General features: G+C 44.4%; 1 protein-coding gene across 2 annotated transcripts in view; it reads right to left on the reverse strand.

The window, feature by feature from the left end:
- Positions 1-11,162: 11,162 nt before the first annotated feature.
- The window catches only part of UBE2K (ubiquitin conjugating enzyme E2 K), a 40,443-nt gene continuing 35,949 nt past the window's right edge, over positions 11,163-15,656 (reverse strand). For both annotated transcript variants that reach the window (XM_065698721.1, XM_065698729.1), the window contains 2 exons: positions 12,861-12,989; positions 11,163-12,518 (listed from right to left, as the gene is read on the reverse strand). In XM_065698721.1, coding sequence (XP_065554793.1) covers positions 12,444-12,518; positions 12,861-12,989 — 204 coding nt within the window. In that variant the 3' untranslated portion in view covers positions 11,163-12,443. The remainder of the gene's footprint in view (positions 12,519-12,860; positions 12,990-15,656) is intronic.

A 15,656-nucleotide genomic window follows, 5' to 3' on the forward strand; every position in this document is an offset into this window, starting at 1 on the left:
GCTTAAACAATGACTAAGGCTCTCTTAAATGAGTTTTCAACTGGTGTTAGTTATTTTTCCTCAGTAACAGAGAAAATCAGACTCTCTTCATAAAGCAGCACAAGCAGCGTTCTCAAAAGCAGCCTGCATTGTTTTGACTTGAAGGATCTGAAATGCCTTTGACAGAGGGGAGACAGGGATATTTTAAAAGCATGTAATAACACATCCATCAGGGCTTTGATTCCCAAAACTGAAGTAATTTCACGAGATGGATTTAGCGATCATAGCGCAGTTTTCTTTTTAGTGCTCTGGTCACATACTTCCCTCGCGCAAAGTTACGGTATTTTGGTTTAAACTCAGTTTTAAAGTGTTTTTGTTAGATGTTTTTAGCTGCTGTGTAAAAACTAAACTCTTAGAAATGAGCTCTGGTAGCTAATGGTGCGCCTCTAACAGTGATCTGAAACCGGGACTTGACACATGTTGCAGATATTCAGAATCCTTTCCAAAAGCTTTGATTTTTGTGAAGGGGGGAGTTGCTGGGGTTTGGATTTGGGTTTGTGGGGAGGGTGTCCCCTTTTTTGGTCAGTTTTTAATCAGCTCAGATGTTAAATAACTCAATGAATCATCAGAGAATAGTTGAAGTTAGACGGTGCTCTAGAGGTTCAGGGCCATGCTCAGGGCAGGCAGTTGTTTTTCCCCAGTTATGCAGGTTTTTTCTGCTGTTTGTGGTTTTGTTTGGCTGTGGGGTTTTTTGGGGGGAAATAGTTTTGGGGGTTGGTTTGGGTTTGGGGGGTTTTGGGGTTTTGATTTTTTCTTAGTAAGGAGGCGTTTGCGTTATTCCCTCATGTTGATTATCAGTATAATTAAAGGTTGGTTATCAGTACAGTTAAAGGAAATCGGTACATTCATGCAGCAAATTAGGCTGGGCAGAATCGGCTGAGCAAAACGCAGCATGCAAAGTCCAGGAAGGGTCTGCTGGTGGCCCGCTGGTTTCTTGTCAGAACGGGCCCCAGAAAAGGCTCCCCACTGCTCCCTCTCCAGCCCTGAGAGGGCACACACCGCAGCACAGTTCAGAGTTGCCTCAGCCATGGGCATCTTTCTGTAAGCAGTGTCCCTTAAGGTCAGGCGTCCTTACAGCAGTCTCACCTGCAATAGCAGGTCATTGGAACCATCAGCCTCTATCAGATATGGGGAATACGGGTGTAGTTTTTATAGATGTGTAATTCACATGTTGCTAGCACTTCCAATGCTTTAAAACTATAATCTGTTACAGAGTAATCAGTATAAAACTGTGGAATTGAAGGCAAACTATTCCAGAGAAAGAGGTGGGGGGGTTTGTACTTCAAGATTTTACGTAAGAATGGAGATTCTCTCACTGTAATAAGAAAACTGATGCTCAGAGTTTTTCACTAGTTAATGTGTGATAAAGAATAAAGGGAAGCAGATAAAACCCAGTCTTTACCGCTTTTATCGTGTAGGATTCAAAGGTGCTGAGGCTTCACATTCAGTTACATAGATCTAAGTTCTCATCATCTTTAAGTTCCCATCTTCATAGAAGTGTGGCTTTGTTTCTTAGCAGACATACATGCATTTATTTCTGTTTCTTTGTGTCCTCTGATGCCTGGACTGCTCACTTTTCGTAACAGTAAGACAGGAAGGCTGCTCCGAGGGTGTACTTTGTAATACACCAAATTAAACCTCAAGCACTCCACAAAATTAAATGTGAATAGTTGCTTTAGACAAAATAATGTTTTCTAGAGCAATCTTAAACAAAAAATAATACACATTACAGATCTTTTCTGCACATGCTGAGAAGCCCCTAAGCTTCATAACTGACAGATGATAACAAATCCTTATCTAAAATGTACTTCCAGCCATCAGTTAGGTACGTGGCACATGTTGGACCAAGTTTGGCATCAGACTAAGGCCTGAGTTTCAAGTTAATCAGTGGGGCTGTCACAGCTGAACTGCCTCCTCTAAAGACGGAAACAGATTTGTGATCACCAAACATTTACAATAACACAGGAAATTTACTTTAAGAAATCATCCATGTGGATCCTAGCTGGCTTGCATGTGTGCTCCATTATTACGTATGTTGGCAGTAAGAGGTTGCCTTGTGCAGGGAAATCAAGTCCCAAATCAGTGCTCGGGGAAGCAGCCCAAACTGCAGCGGCTGGACTGTGAAGTCGCTTTGCCAGGCAGGCTGCAGGTGCGCACAGTGATAACCAAGCATTAGTCATACAGTAGCTGGTCTCAGCCCAAGGAATTGCACCTTGTGCAGGAACAGGTTCGCATAGGGAATAGCAAGGTGTTACACAGGAACTGGCACAGTCGTTCTGTACAGCAGCACTTCCCATGTCCCTCGAAGCCTTCCCCTGCTTAGCTTCCCGATGAGGAAGTCATCCTGCCAGTGGGTATCCCAGATACTCAGATGGTCAGAGGGAAGCTCGAATAGTAAAATATAATACTCCTGCTAAAGTTCAACAGCAGCTTCCATTCCTGAAAGAGGTTTTTAAGCACAACATTCCCTGGATCCATTTGCCTTGGTTACTGGGAGGCAGCAAATGCAATCAGACTTCTTCAGGAGCAGAACATGGAAGTCCTGGTACAGAAGCAGTGGCCTGTCCGTTCCCTGCCGCACAGCCCGGGTCAGGAGAGTGCTTCCAAAATGTCTCACTCCTGTAGCTCTACCACGTGCGAGAGACAAAAGAGGGCGAGTGACCCAGTTTCTCTCTTCGAGCTCACCCTCTGTGGTCTGTTTCTGACTGAAGGTGGCCCAGTCCTACGGCTCCCATTGGAGATTCCTTCGCACAGCTCGCTGTGGTGACCCACGGGAGGACTGCTGTCACAGGTCTGACTCACCACAATACCTTAAGCTCAAAGCAGGAACATCTCTCACTCAAGGCAAGTTTCCAGCCTTGTTTCCTGCGGTCTGAAAGGAAATGAGCAAGTGTTTGGAATTTGCAGCTGTTTGTAAAGACATGAGTGGGGCCACAGCAAAAGGTTGGTTCAGCTAAACCTGCCCTCACCCAGCTACAAAAGCCGCAGGAGCAGCAGCAGCCACACGTAGTGCAGTAGCTGGTAGGAACTGCGTTGTACCTGGACTCAGCTTAATGACGATGTGAGCGCATTCCTGGGGGCCTTGGTGTCACTCTCCAAACTGCACATGAAGAGTTACTGGAATCATCATCACAACAGGCAGCATGCAGTCACTGTGCCATTGCCATGGAAGACGTCCTCCACCTGACCTGACAGAGAGACCTTGCTGGCTTGCAGCAGAGCATCTTCTCTGTTTCTGCCTAGCAAAAGACGTGACAAACTGCGATCAGGGGACTGTGCCGTGGCTGGGTGTGTGAGCCAGGAGGAGGAAGAGTCGGGGCTCATGGTGACTCCTTCAGCTTTGGCAGGAAATGATGCTGTGATTCTAAGGGGCTATTCAACTTTGAACATCACCAACTGCACAGCTAGATCCAAGGTCAGCAGAGCTGACATCGGAGGCGACATGGAAGATCAACACAGGCGAGTCCTGTGTTAACCTGATGAGGAGGGACAACCCTCAGGTCTGCTGCTCGGTGGGGGCACAGGCGTTATCCAAGCTGATTTTTAGCACACTGGCAGCAGAGTAGCTCAGCAGCACATCAGCTGGGGCCAGAAGTGTGACCAAATAACCTCGGGTCCATTGTGTCCTCCTCCCATGACAAGGCTGTGATTTCAACAGCCACAAGAGCTCAGATGTGTGTTCACAACGCCGTGAGGCGGGTGTGCTCCGGAACAAGAAATACATGTTTTGCTCCGTGAGTTCAAGCATTTAAATCTCCTCTCGCTGCCGTGGAAGCAGAGGTTGATGTGTGTTGACCCTGATGTGCCAAAGCTGAAGCAAGATAGGCGGCAGGTGGTGGTGGCCGAGTTGCTTTGGTGTTTGGTCCAATTGCCCTAAAGCAGGTGGGCTATCACTGCATGCTCCAGAAGCTCCATGGGTGATACTCTGGTTTCTTACCTTGGCCTGGGCAGCAAGGCACATACACAGCTTGGGACCCTACCCTGAGGAAAGCTGGGGCACGCAGAGCATTTTGTGAAAACAGAATACCATTTGCTGCGCTGTGTATTGAGGTCCCTCTGCATCATCCATCCCAGGACTGCCCCAAGACCAGAAATGGCTCACGCTAGTGGTAGAGGTCTGAACCATCACTCTTGGGAGGTTTATGTGCTGTCTCCAGAGCAGACGTGGGGTGCCCTGCATGGATGCAGCTCCCTGCTGCCCATAGACAAGCTTTTTTCCACTTTCCTGTGAAATGAGGAGAGATTGTCCCTGCCCAAGTACTTCGTGTGGTCCCTCTGTGGCTGCTTCCATCCCTGAGTGCTCCAGGAGAGGAGAGAGCAAGCTGCAGCCTGGGTAAGTTATTCTGGAGTCCTCTAAAACAATGACGATCGTTTCCATCGCGCACTACTTGAGCTCAGTCTTACATACACAGGGCTGTGTCGGGAGCTTCACCGCCTGATTTTCTCTTCCTGCCCATCCAGGGGTTTTTTGCCAGGCCAGTGGTTCATAACCCCAAGTTCAACACGTCAGAGTGGAGCCCAGATCCAGTAAGGCCAGCGCGTGGGAATAACACAAGGGCTGTCTTGTATAATCTCCTGCAACCTTCAGGCACCAGCCCTGCCGAAGCACTGACGCAGCAGCCGTTACTGAAATCCTCCTGAGCAGGATAACGAGGGGAGCGCTGACCTGCTGCAAAACCAGTAATTAAACCAATGCATTTGTTCTACTGCAGCCGAGGCTGACAGCAGCTTCCTCAGCGCCCAGGCAGTTGCGTGCGCAGCGGAGGCTTTGGGGGCAGCGGAGCTGCGATGGTGGGACTCTGCTGTGGAGCAGCGGGAGCAGCGCTGCAGGAGGTACAGCGTGGAGGTGCAAGCCCGGTAAATCTAGTCAGACGCTCGCCATCATGGTCAGATCTCAAGAGCTCAAGCCTGTTTGTTATTTGGTAGCTCTTCAGCCTTGAAATCCCATAATAGCTCTGGTAAGATGTTCCTCCTTTCTCCTGAGGATAGCTTTGGAAGCTGCTCAAAGCAGTTGGCCAAGCTGACACCGGAATTTCATTTGACTCAGCATATCTGAGCTGTTTTCCTTCCAAAACTTCATACCCTTTGACCAAAATGTCTTGTCTTCAACCTCTTTGCTATCAAGAGGGCTTTGTCATTTCACATCTATGCAAAGGATGTGGCTCCTTTGTGTCTATTTGCTGCTGTGGCAGAGGGATGTCTGCGTCCAAACAGCTCTCTCTTGTGACAGGTATGGCCCAGAGCAATTTACTCCTGGCATTTTTGATGTGGTTCAGACCATCGAAGGAGTTGAACATGGCAGATGTTGCAGTGGCGATTGTGCACGCCAGGCAAAAGAGGGAGAACATCCCTGCCCCATCTCAGTGGGTCATTCACATCTAGGTATTTTGCACACACAATTCCTCTTGAACAGCAAAAGCCATAGGCATGAGGTGTTTTAATTCCACTTGAACCGACCGCTTCAGCTCCTTTAAGCCACTTTCTGTGCCCCTCACATCCGACAGCTTCCCACAGCACTATGAAAACGTGTTGGCTACCACTTCCAGGAACACCAGGCCCTGCTCCAGGTCTGGTGTTCCCCAAGCTTTGTGATCAGGGAAGTTCAAACCTGTGGCGATGACAGGACCGGCCCGTTCTCTGTCTGCTTGCTGAACCAAAGCACACCTTGAAGCCTACCTGGCTCATCTGTAACCAGTGAGGGTTCCTGCTTCAAGGAAGCCTCATGCACGCTGTGCACCCAGGCATGGAGTAGGTGTTTAGAATGGGGACAGGGCAAGGGCTGCTCCCACAGCACAGAAATGGGGCTCGGCGGTGTGGAACTTCCCCAACCTCTCCAACAGGACCAACAGGAGCCGTGGCTGCAATCCACCAGCTGTGAGAAGAGCCACTTTGGAAAGGCGGAGAAGGGGAGAGGCCAGGGCAGGGACCGCCAGGTGCTGGCTGCGCACAGTCCCTGTCCCACCTGCTGTGAGGCACAGGGCTGCGGACTCGTGGACCTGGGTTGCTCAGGGGTCTGCTGTCTCAGGTGCCATCAGCACCCAACAGTTTCTCTCCCACCTTCTCCCCAGCAACAGCAGACTCATTTCTCCCTCCCCATCCCAGGCAATTACCCTTTATTTTACACCAGGCCGTCACAAACCCACCTGAAGACTTCATGTATTTCAACACAAAGCAGCCACTAAGTGAAGCAATGTAATTTATTTGACATTATACCAGACACGGGTGCTCCAGATCCAGACTTGACCTTAAAACAATTTAAAATCCTGGATACGCTGCGTTGGCAGTGTCAGAGTTACCTGCCAGAGAGCTAAATGTGTCCATGCCAGCTACTGAAACAGAGAATCAAGTACAGGAGAAGATGAGCCAGTAAAGCACTGTCAGTCCATTCCAACTGTGAACTCGCTTCCAGTGCTGGGGTGCTGGAAGAGATGGCAAGGCTGTTGGACGACGGCGCGTGTTTCAGTATGAAGCAGCTCTCAGTTACTCGTGTCACAGCAGTGTCTGATTACCACAACAAGGGATATGGATTTAAGCAATGTTTTTCTCAATTAATGGGCAGCCCCAGCTGAGGGGCTGGGGAGTGCTCTCCCTCCCTCTTAATGAACAAGGCACCACAATACAACGTAGCTCCTGATGGCAGCAAGTGTAAAGAAACAAACAACAACCGCCTCACACCAGTTTGAACACCATAAATTGGGCAGCACTGTCCCAACTGGTAGAACCTGCCCGAACACCCAGAGCCACACAGCCCCGAAGATGGGACACAGCCCTGTAACAACGCACTGCAGCCGGCGTTACTCCCAGCTCGTGGCTTCAGCTGCGCAGACTCCGTCTTTTAAACCACTTTACTCCATTTAACAACTGCTGCCAAATGCCAGAAGCAGTGGACAGTATGGACTGGTGGCAAATGCATCCATAGTCATCATCCCTACCAGGTTCTACTACAGCTGAGAGACAGTGCTGTGCCCCCCGCATGCAAGCGCTGTGGTTTAGATGAAGTCCGTAGTTTAAAATGCACAAAGATGAGATGAACGTGAGCAGTGCTGGAAAATCCAAAGAAAACTTTCTCCTCTGAGCTGTCTCCCCAGAAACAGCTTTTGAAAGGAGACAGAGGTGCTGCATCTGTACATGTATTTCGTAAGCTATCACATGAGGCAGTCAAGTTGAAGTAACGCACATCATTACACACCTTATATTTACATCATCATCATCTCCACAACTTTTTCATAGGCATCACAAAAACAATCACCCCTTGCTCTCTCATCACAGGCATGGAGGCAGTAGACCCTGTAACCTCAGAACAACTGGAATTATCAGAAACCAAATGAAAGCTGTTTTCAGGGAAACGTGCATTTATTGTGAAGCATTCCCAGTGAAAATCAACATCTTTTAAAATGTGTGTTTATTGAAAAAAAACATTTGTGTACAAAAGTGTTGGTGTAGCTTTCATTCTCCAGACAAACCCCACTGACGCTGCATTCCAGCCCACCCGCTCCTCCTGTACAGGAAGTCTGTGCCTCGAGAACCAACCTCCTGCCATGGGTTGTATTGGTCTTTATTTCATACTGTCAATTGGAAAAGGCAGAGGTGCGGATGGAAGAGGTAAGTGAAAGCAGGGCGCGCGCTTCAGCAGTTGACATCAGCGTTTGCATGATGGCAGCCTCCTTCAGACACCACAACAGAGCACCAGCAGCTGCCGTAAAACGGACAAGTACAGCATTTTCACAGTATGTTTCCTCGGCTGTCGAGTCATTATCTTAACTCACATTACTGATGGATGGCTCAGCACCGTAAGCGACCAGCTAGCTATTTAGATGCCTACAAAGCAGGTAACAGCAGAGAAGGAACATCACATCACAGTACAGTGCAGGGCAAATGATTTGCAAGAGTTTGCCCAGTGGGAACAAATCTGAAGTCAAGTTGCTACCTACAGAGCACTGGAGCTGGAACACCCAAGCAAGAAGCAAACTGCAACCAGGACAGTTGGTCTTGTAAGTCTCACGATGAGTCTGCTGATGACACTAAGACCACGAACGGGAAGAGCAAGCTACATGACTTACTGATGGGTTTGGAATAGATCAGGAAACTGTCAAGAAAGAAGCAACTGCCCCTTTGTCTAGCCATATGGGAAAGCTGTGCCTGGAAAATGAGGACAGGAACAGCAAAACCAGCTGTATGGTCTTCCCAGAACAAGCTTTAGGCACCCAAGGAGCATCTTTACTTTTACACTTTAGCTCTGTAATGCAACAGAATCCATGAGGAAACTCACTTTTGCTACCTGTTGTTGGGCTGACTGCCCATCAAAGCCACAGGAACCCAACCCCAATCCAGCGGCCACGCTCACTGAGGTACCCCTCATCAACACAACACAGCAGGAGCTGACACCTCATCTTCTCACTGCATCTGCTCTTCAGCAGATGTGATGTTACACTATCTTTCACTGCTAACGTATTTAACATCTCCCCCTCTGGGCAAGCCTCCAAGGCCAAGCTGGCTTGTGTTGGTCTTCAGGAAGTGAGGGACATGCACAGCACGAGCTTTCCCTTTGCACTGAAAATGGAACACTCCACCTTCACATTGCAGGAGCAATGCAATAAATAAGAACTCCTACTGGAAACTGTGTTGATCTCCCCCTCTGACTCCCTTTCCCTATTAAATAAGCAATCCATATGCTCCGGAGTGCCTATTCTGATTCACAGCTGCTGAGCTTCAGTTTGCATAGTTTAAATGTTTCTGTTACCCACCGCATAAAACACAGATTTGACGTTACAAGGTAGAGCTTCTGTCCGGCTATTTAACTCCTCCTTTCAGACAACAAAACAGATCCCCTATTCCTTGTCAGTGTTCCAACACTAATTCCCTTGGAAAACAGTTAAGTACAATAATAATTAAAAAAATCCAAGACATACTCCTACACCAGTAGTACCCAATTGCTCAGATAAATAACACCGAACCAATTATAGTCAAGGCCCCATGTACTCTGTGGCAAGATTACGACAAGAAAAAACAAGAGTTAAAAGTTTGGGATATGCAGAATGAACAGCATATGTGCCACAGCTTTCAGAAGGATATGTTCCTAAGTTCGTGTCTCCAAAACGTACCCGTTTGTCACACTGAGAACACAGCTTGTTCGCAGCAGCACCAGGAGGGAGCCGTGAATCGGCAGCTGGGGGTGGGATACAGTCAGGGCTTTTGGCACTCACAGGAAGATGAGGCTTTTGGCAAGAGGCAAGGGCATTCCTCTGCCTTTGAACAAAGCTGTACTCCACTCCAAGGAACAGGGCGAGATAAAGAGTTTCTCGTTCCCCACCAACAAAACTAAACAGGGATAAACCAACTTTCTTGGATGCACGTTAGGATGTTCATCAGTGAAATCTGACTGATACTCTGGCAATCAGTAAGTGCCACTGCCAATACCTTGTTTAGAAAAATGGGGCCATTTAGACTTTAAAATGAGTTTTAAGCCATCTTCTTACATGATAGAGGAAGACAACGCAGGATTCATTTGTACTTTGAAACCAACTGCACCCATGTGTTACATTCTTGTTGTAGGAAAGCAGTACATGTGCAGCCCAAGTCCACAGCTGGAGTGGACTCTGTGGCAACTCCACCTCCGAGAGAGCACAGGGCCCTGAATATAGTTAAGTTGTACAGAAAACAGAACTACCATTTTGTATGTACAAACTCATAATGATAAACTGAACATTAACAGCAAAATTGCCAGGGCTCAGCCCCAGCTGCAGTTAAACTAACCTCAAACAACATTATCCCTATATTCAACTCTGACTGATAATTACCAATACGAAAACATTCCTTATAAAGGACTCGCATGTCAAATTCAGAGGGACTTCAGACTGCTGATGTCTCCTTAATGCTGGGTCATGTTGCCTTCCCCGCTCACTTCTGGAGAAGCTTCCCTGCTGCCAGCACCTGAGCTAGCATTAAAGTATCTTTGCTATCAAGTGCAAGGATGGAGGGCAAAACCCAGTAGCCAACATCTATACATAAGGGGGAAAGGGAAGAAGATGTTTTGCAGTAGAGAAGAAAATGAGGTAACTTCATGACAGAAGTAAAACCTAACAGCATTATTTCAGAGGTGACCATGCTCACCTAAGAACCATTTCCTCTTCCCCCCCTTCCCCTTTCCCTGGCTTCCTTTGTCCCTTTACATACTGTTAGAAAAACCCACTGTCCTTCAGAAACTAATCAAAAGACACATTGAGAACTGGTAAGTTTTATGTCCCCAAGAATGACTTCCAAGTTCTTTCTTTTGATAAACAGCAGTGGAACAAGGGAAAGTAGTCAGCAATTTACAATTACCACTAGGGTAAAAAACAGACGGTGTTGATGTAATCAAGAAGTTCTTAGCCTGTATAACAGAAAAGACAGCAACTTGAGATTAACACAAGTGGCATTCTGCAACAGTTTCCTACTGTCCCTGGTTTTCACCTACCAAACCAGCTGAACAGTAGCAGTTCTTGTTAAAAAAATAAATAAATATAAGGAAAGATGAAAACAACTCACTTCCTTTGGCATCATTGCAAATGATTTACACTAACTCAAGAAAACTGATCACTGACTACATCTTAAAAAGTAATATGTATAAAGACTAAGCAAATGCATTTAGTATTGCACTGATATGAGTTCAAAGTATTTACTGTCTGCCCTGAAATATTTTAGGTTTGGACACATTGGACAGAGCAGTACAGGGAACATCCCTGAACTAGCTACGTCTCTACAGCTCTATTTTCTGGTTCTGTTCCCCTACCACTATGCTCTAGATATTTAACAGGTACAATAATGTTCCTATTTCCTCTAGTATGATATATAAACAGAGTGTCTATGAAGCGTGAAACTATTTCAACTTGTACTTCATAGCTCCAGAAACCCCCCAGACATGTATTTCCCCACCTCATTAATCCACAGTTTAGGAGAAAAAAAACAAGTGTGGAAAAGATGACTTATACAGCACTCCATCACCCACAAGCCCCACTCTCTAGTCTCAGGATTTCTCTGAACTTCCTTGTCAGATATACTCTTAAAACTTAGCATCATATTCACAAAGACATTACAGCTCTCTAGTGTTTGAAGTTGCAAAACTAATAATTTTCAAGCTTTTGCACTCAGGATGAAATGTCATTTTAATACGAATAAAAAGACTGACTGTATGTACAAGCCAAGGTAAGACTTCAGTTCTCATTTATCAGAAACATCAATCCAAAAGAAAGCTAAAGCAAGAACACACTTCTACTTCTATGTGCATTTGAAGTATGTACAGAAAACACCAACACAGCCTCCATGTGTCAAGTAGAGAAAAACGCAAGCAATGATGAATTTTAAAGTACCTGGTAAGCAATCCTTAAATCGAAGCCCAAAATAAAGCTAGAAAACTGCTGCACGAAACAGCTGATTGCATCATATCAAGTACTCAAAGAAAATATTCTTTAATTCTTGGTACACTAGGCAACCAGAGTTTTCCTCCTTCAGACCCAGTGAAATCATTTTATCCAGAATGTACTGAAGAACATTTTACATCTATTTCAGAAAAAAAGAAAAGAAAGAAAACCAGCTCCATCTTTTTGTGCTATATTGAGGCATACTCCTTAGGAGAGCATGTGGAAAACATGATGGATGGAAATCATTACTGATAATTCAAAATGTGTTTTTAAATGGGAGCCTAGACTACTGTAAATGGCACACGTAATAACCAGAGATGATGAAACATGATCTAGTGAGGATTTTCAGCTGTATGATGTAAGGGAGAGGAGAATTGGGTTTCCCAATTAATCAGCTAGAAAGAAACCAGTTCTGAATAGGTCACCATTTGGAACTTTGGGTAAGTCTTCAAAGTCTTTCAGGAAAAAAAAAAGTTACAAGAACAATCAAGTATTTCAATGGTGCTCTCTTCAGCGACCCTACCTAATATGTCTATTAAGTACAAGCATGCAAATATAGGTCAATCCACAGGCACATAGGATCCATGTTAAAAACAGTAAGATAGCTGTGATGAGTGGCACCAACAATTTTGATGACTAACACTCAAAAATGTTGCTTTCTGAATTACTAAATCGAAATCCTGAAGCAAGTTCCTGCTAGTCTTCGTCACACTGCTAAACACTAAAGTAGGCATTTTTTTTCCCATTATCTTAGCTGAGCTCAAAGAATTTTTACAATATTTAGTAAGAAAAAAAATTAAAGTATTTCCCCTTTTTAAATTTACACAGACGTTTAATTAGCTTTATTTACAGAGCGGTTTTTTCAGTCTCCAATAGTGCCTAGATAGCATCATCAGGTAAGAGTGCCAGTTTTAAAAGAGAATCTATATAGAATCCTAAAAATAACAGATGGTGATGCTCCTCCAGAAGGGGCAAGCTGGACTACTGAAGCAGCTCTCTCTACATGGCTCAGTTACTCAGGAGTAATTCTGTTGCAGTCTCTACATCCCATGATTTTGAAGACAAGGCCACTATTACTGCATTCTGCAATGAGAAAGAAAAAAAAGGCAATATTTTCAGTGTGTGAACCTGCAGCTCCGAGAAGTGGAAAAGTTCACCGATTAATCAGAACACATTAGTTTACCATTTGTTAACTCCTAATAGTATACAGAAAAACTGCTTCAAGAGGCAGGTGTAGCTCACAAGATTATTAATAATGTTGTATTTTAAAATTCTGATTCTGACAAATAATTAGCAAAGCAATGATCAGACCTACAAAGGGTCATGGATATGGCAAGACTACGTCAGTATACTAATGACTCCCTGTATTTAAACACATGTAATCGCTCTGCCCTTCTGAAAAATACATAAGTTATATATACTTACCCTATCAAAGCCCATAGCACAAAGGTTTTCTATTTTTTTGGTGTATTCTGGACTAGAAACTGGTGCTCCAGCATACACATGTGCCCAAAGTCGAGCTGTCTGTTTAAACATTTCTGGATTTTGTTTGTACTACACAAAAGAGAGAAGGGAGGAGAAGGGGAAAGTTAAATCAACTCAGCAATCCAACCAAAAAGCAAGATGATATGGCAGATTCCAATCCATCATTCTTTCTACAACATCGTCAGCAGTGCTTCACACTGATCATACTGCTAATTGAGAGATGAAATTTAGAGGTGAGGTTTACACATAGAGTAAACTGAGGCAAGCACTTCCTTTAATGCGTTTGGTTTTAGGTTAAATTACATGCTATGGGTGTTCTGTATGTATAAGCACCTATTGCTCTCAATTGCACTGATGAAAAGTAGCTATGTTTAGCACAGCTACTGAAAATTTACATTCAGTGTGGTAGAGCAAAAATTATCCCTATGTTAATATCTCCTGAATGTACATATGCATACTACTCTAAAGTATTTCTGTAATCACTCCAAATACGCCTGGTTTTATACACTGCAAGTAGGTCTGCTGGTTTTCCATCAGGGCTGACATTTTACTACCAGGCCTCCTCCTGAAAGTAAGTATACTGTATGTGGCAAAAGAAGGGCTGAAAAACAGGTGAGCATGTGCAAAAAAGCCAGGAAGCTGTAACTCTTTTCATGTAAGCTATTAACTACTGGAAAAAACCATCATGCAGGGGATGTAAATCTATTTTACAACAATCTCATCACAAGTTTTCTAATAAACAACAGAATGAACTTTATCACACAGTTTTCAGAACCTGAAAGCCAAGAAAGTGGGTCATCTGTCCTAAACTGTACTCAGAAAAGCAATGCGTTTTCTATTTTAGCAACTTCTGCATGTAATATCAAGTTCAAGAGGGTTTTGTATTAAAAAAACCCCAAACCTCTTTCCCTTATTCGTTAAAAAGTAGGTATGCTCATCTTTGGAGAAATAATAAATTGTAGCTCTAAATAATAAACCAAGGTATTAAGAATTACATTATTTAAATATACAGATGCATTTTAAAGACAGAAATGTGGCTGATTATCATTCTAAACATTTTATTCATACATGAAAATCATTTAATCTATAAAGCACTGTCAAGGTGAATACAATACTTTTCTGCTGTACTTTTTAACTTTACCTCTCCTAAGCAACGTACATCAACTACACTGTTTTGTGTGCTTTGTTCACCTCCCACTCATTCTGCTCCACATGAGGTAATTTGTATATTTACTATCTGGCTATTAGCATTAAAACAAACATGGCAGACAATCTATTGTTGGAAATAACTCACTGTGTTGTAAGTACAGTGGTCTGTAATGCATGTCTTTGGGTGTAATGAGTAGAAAAGAGGAAAGATTAAGTTACGCATTAGTAGCATCCTCAAGTACTATGTTCTGCTCTTAAGAGATCTTCCCCCAATTATTTTTTTTATATGTACTTGAGAATACTGCCAAGCCTAGAAAGCAACTAACTGAAGTGTGAAGGATTAGTCATAACTGCATAACTGCATTTTATTCAGAACCAGCTTTCAGTGTCCTATAAATAAAATTCCTTTACTTAGGTATCCGTAAATATTCTAGCTTCTCACCGAATTGAGAAAAGCCTAAAGGCACCTCTTACTGATGTCTCTATGCCAGGAATCTAAGGCAGTCAATGCTGCTGTACTTAAAAAAAACAGGAACCAGTTGAAGTAGTTCTGACAACAGATAGCTGGTGTCTGAAAATGCTGCTGTTATTCCAACAGTTCTCCCTGGGATTCAGCTCAAGACCTTGTAGAACACTACCTGGACAGCCTCGTAGTCTAACACATAGTTTAATAAAAAAAACATAATGAAAAATGGGTGTGGAGGATAACAATAATAATCTTGTGAATTTCTGGTTTTGGAGAAAAAAAACCCAACCAATGAAAACCCCAAACAAACTAAAGAAGACCCCAGCACCAAATAAAACACATGAAGGAACTGGGTGTTTACCACCAAATCTCTCAAAGATGTTATAATCACTTTTTATTTACGCAGACATGCTTGTAACTCAAGGCCAAGCCCCAGCAGAGTTTCCATGCAGGTAACTGCAGGGAACGAGAGAAACTGAATCTTCCCCACATCAGCCAGGCCACAGTCCCACTGGACACTTCCCCACAAGCACCTGAAAGGCAGCCTGGAAGATTGCTCTTCTGAATCTAGGAAGTTTCATGAAGTTTTCTGCCTGAGAATACACTCCAGCCAAAAAGCTTTTACAAGACTTACGATTCCCACACAAAATTCTACCACTGGGCCAGAATGGGAAACACTATTCTTGTTCTTTGAGAGAAGGAAAAAGTGGGTTTGTTTAATAAAGAGAGGCTGACAGCATGGGCACGCATCTGGCAAGAAAAAACAGTGCAGGGACATGCCTGGTGGCCTCAATGGCCTCTGCAACAATCCTCCCTGTGCAGAAGAATTCAGTCTGACAGAACTGTTCAGGGACATTTGTTCAGAGCAGCCTTAGAAGTACTGCAGAATCCCACAAGCAAGCCTTCTGCACTAGTGAGTACAGTAGTAGCAAACAACTCTCCCCACCCAGTGGTGCAAAGGGCAACCTCTGATCTCAAAGTTTCCCTCCAAATCCTGTCAGGTTTGATAAACTGCTAATTTATCATCCTACACAGATTTTAGAGGGAAGGAGTGCCCACTCTGTCTCCCTATCTTGGAAGGTCCTGACTGACAGCAGATACAGATGGAACTGATGCTGGAA

Source organism: Lathamus discolor, chromosome 1 (genome assembly GCF_037157495.1).
Source record: "Lathamus discolor isolate bLatDis1 chromosome 1, bLatDis1.hap1, whole genome shotgun sequence".
NCBI classification, from domain to species: Eukaryota; Metazoa; Chordata; class Aves; order Psittaciformes; family Psittacidae; genus Lathamus; species Lathamus discolor.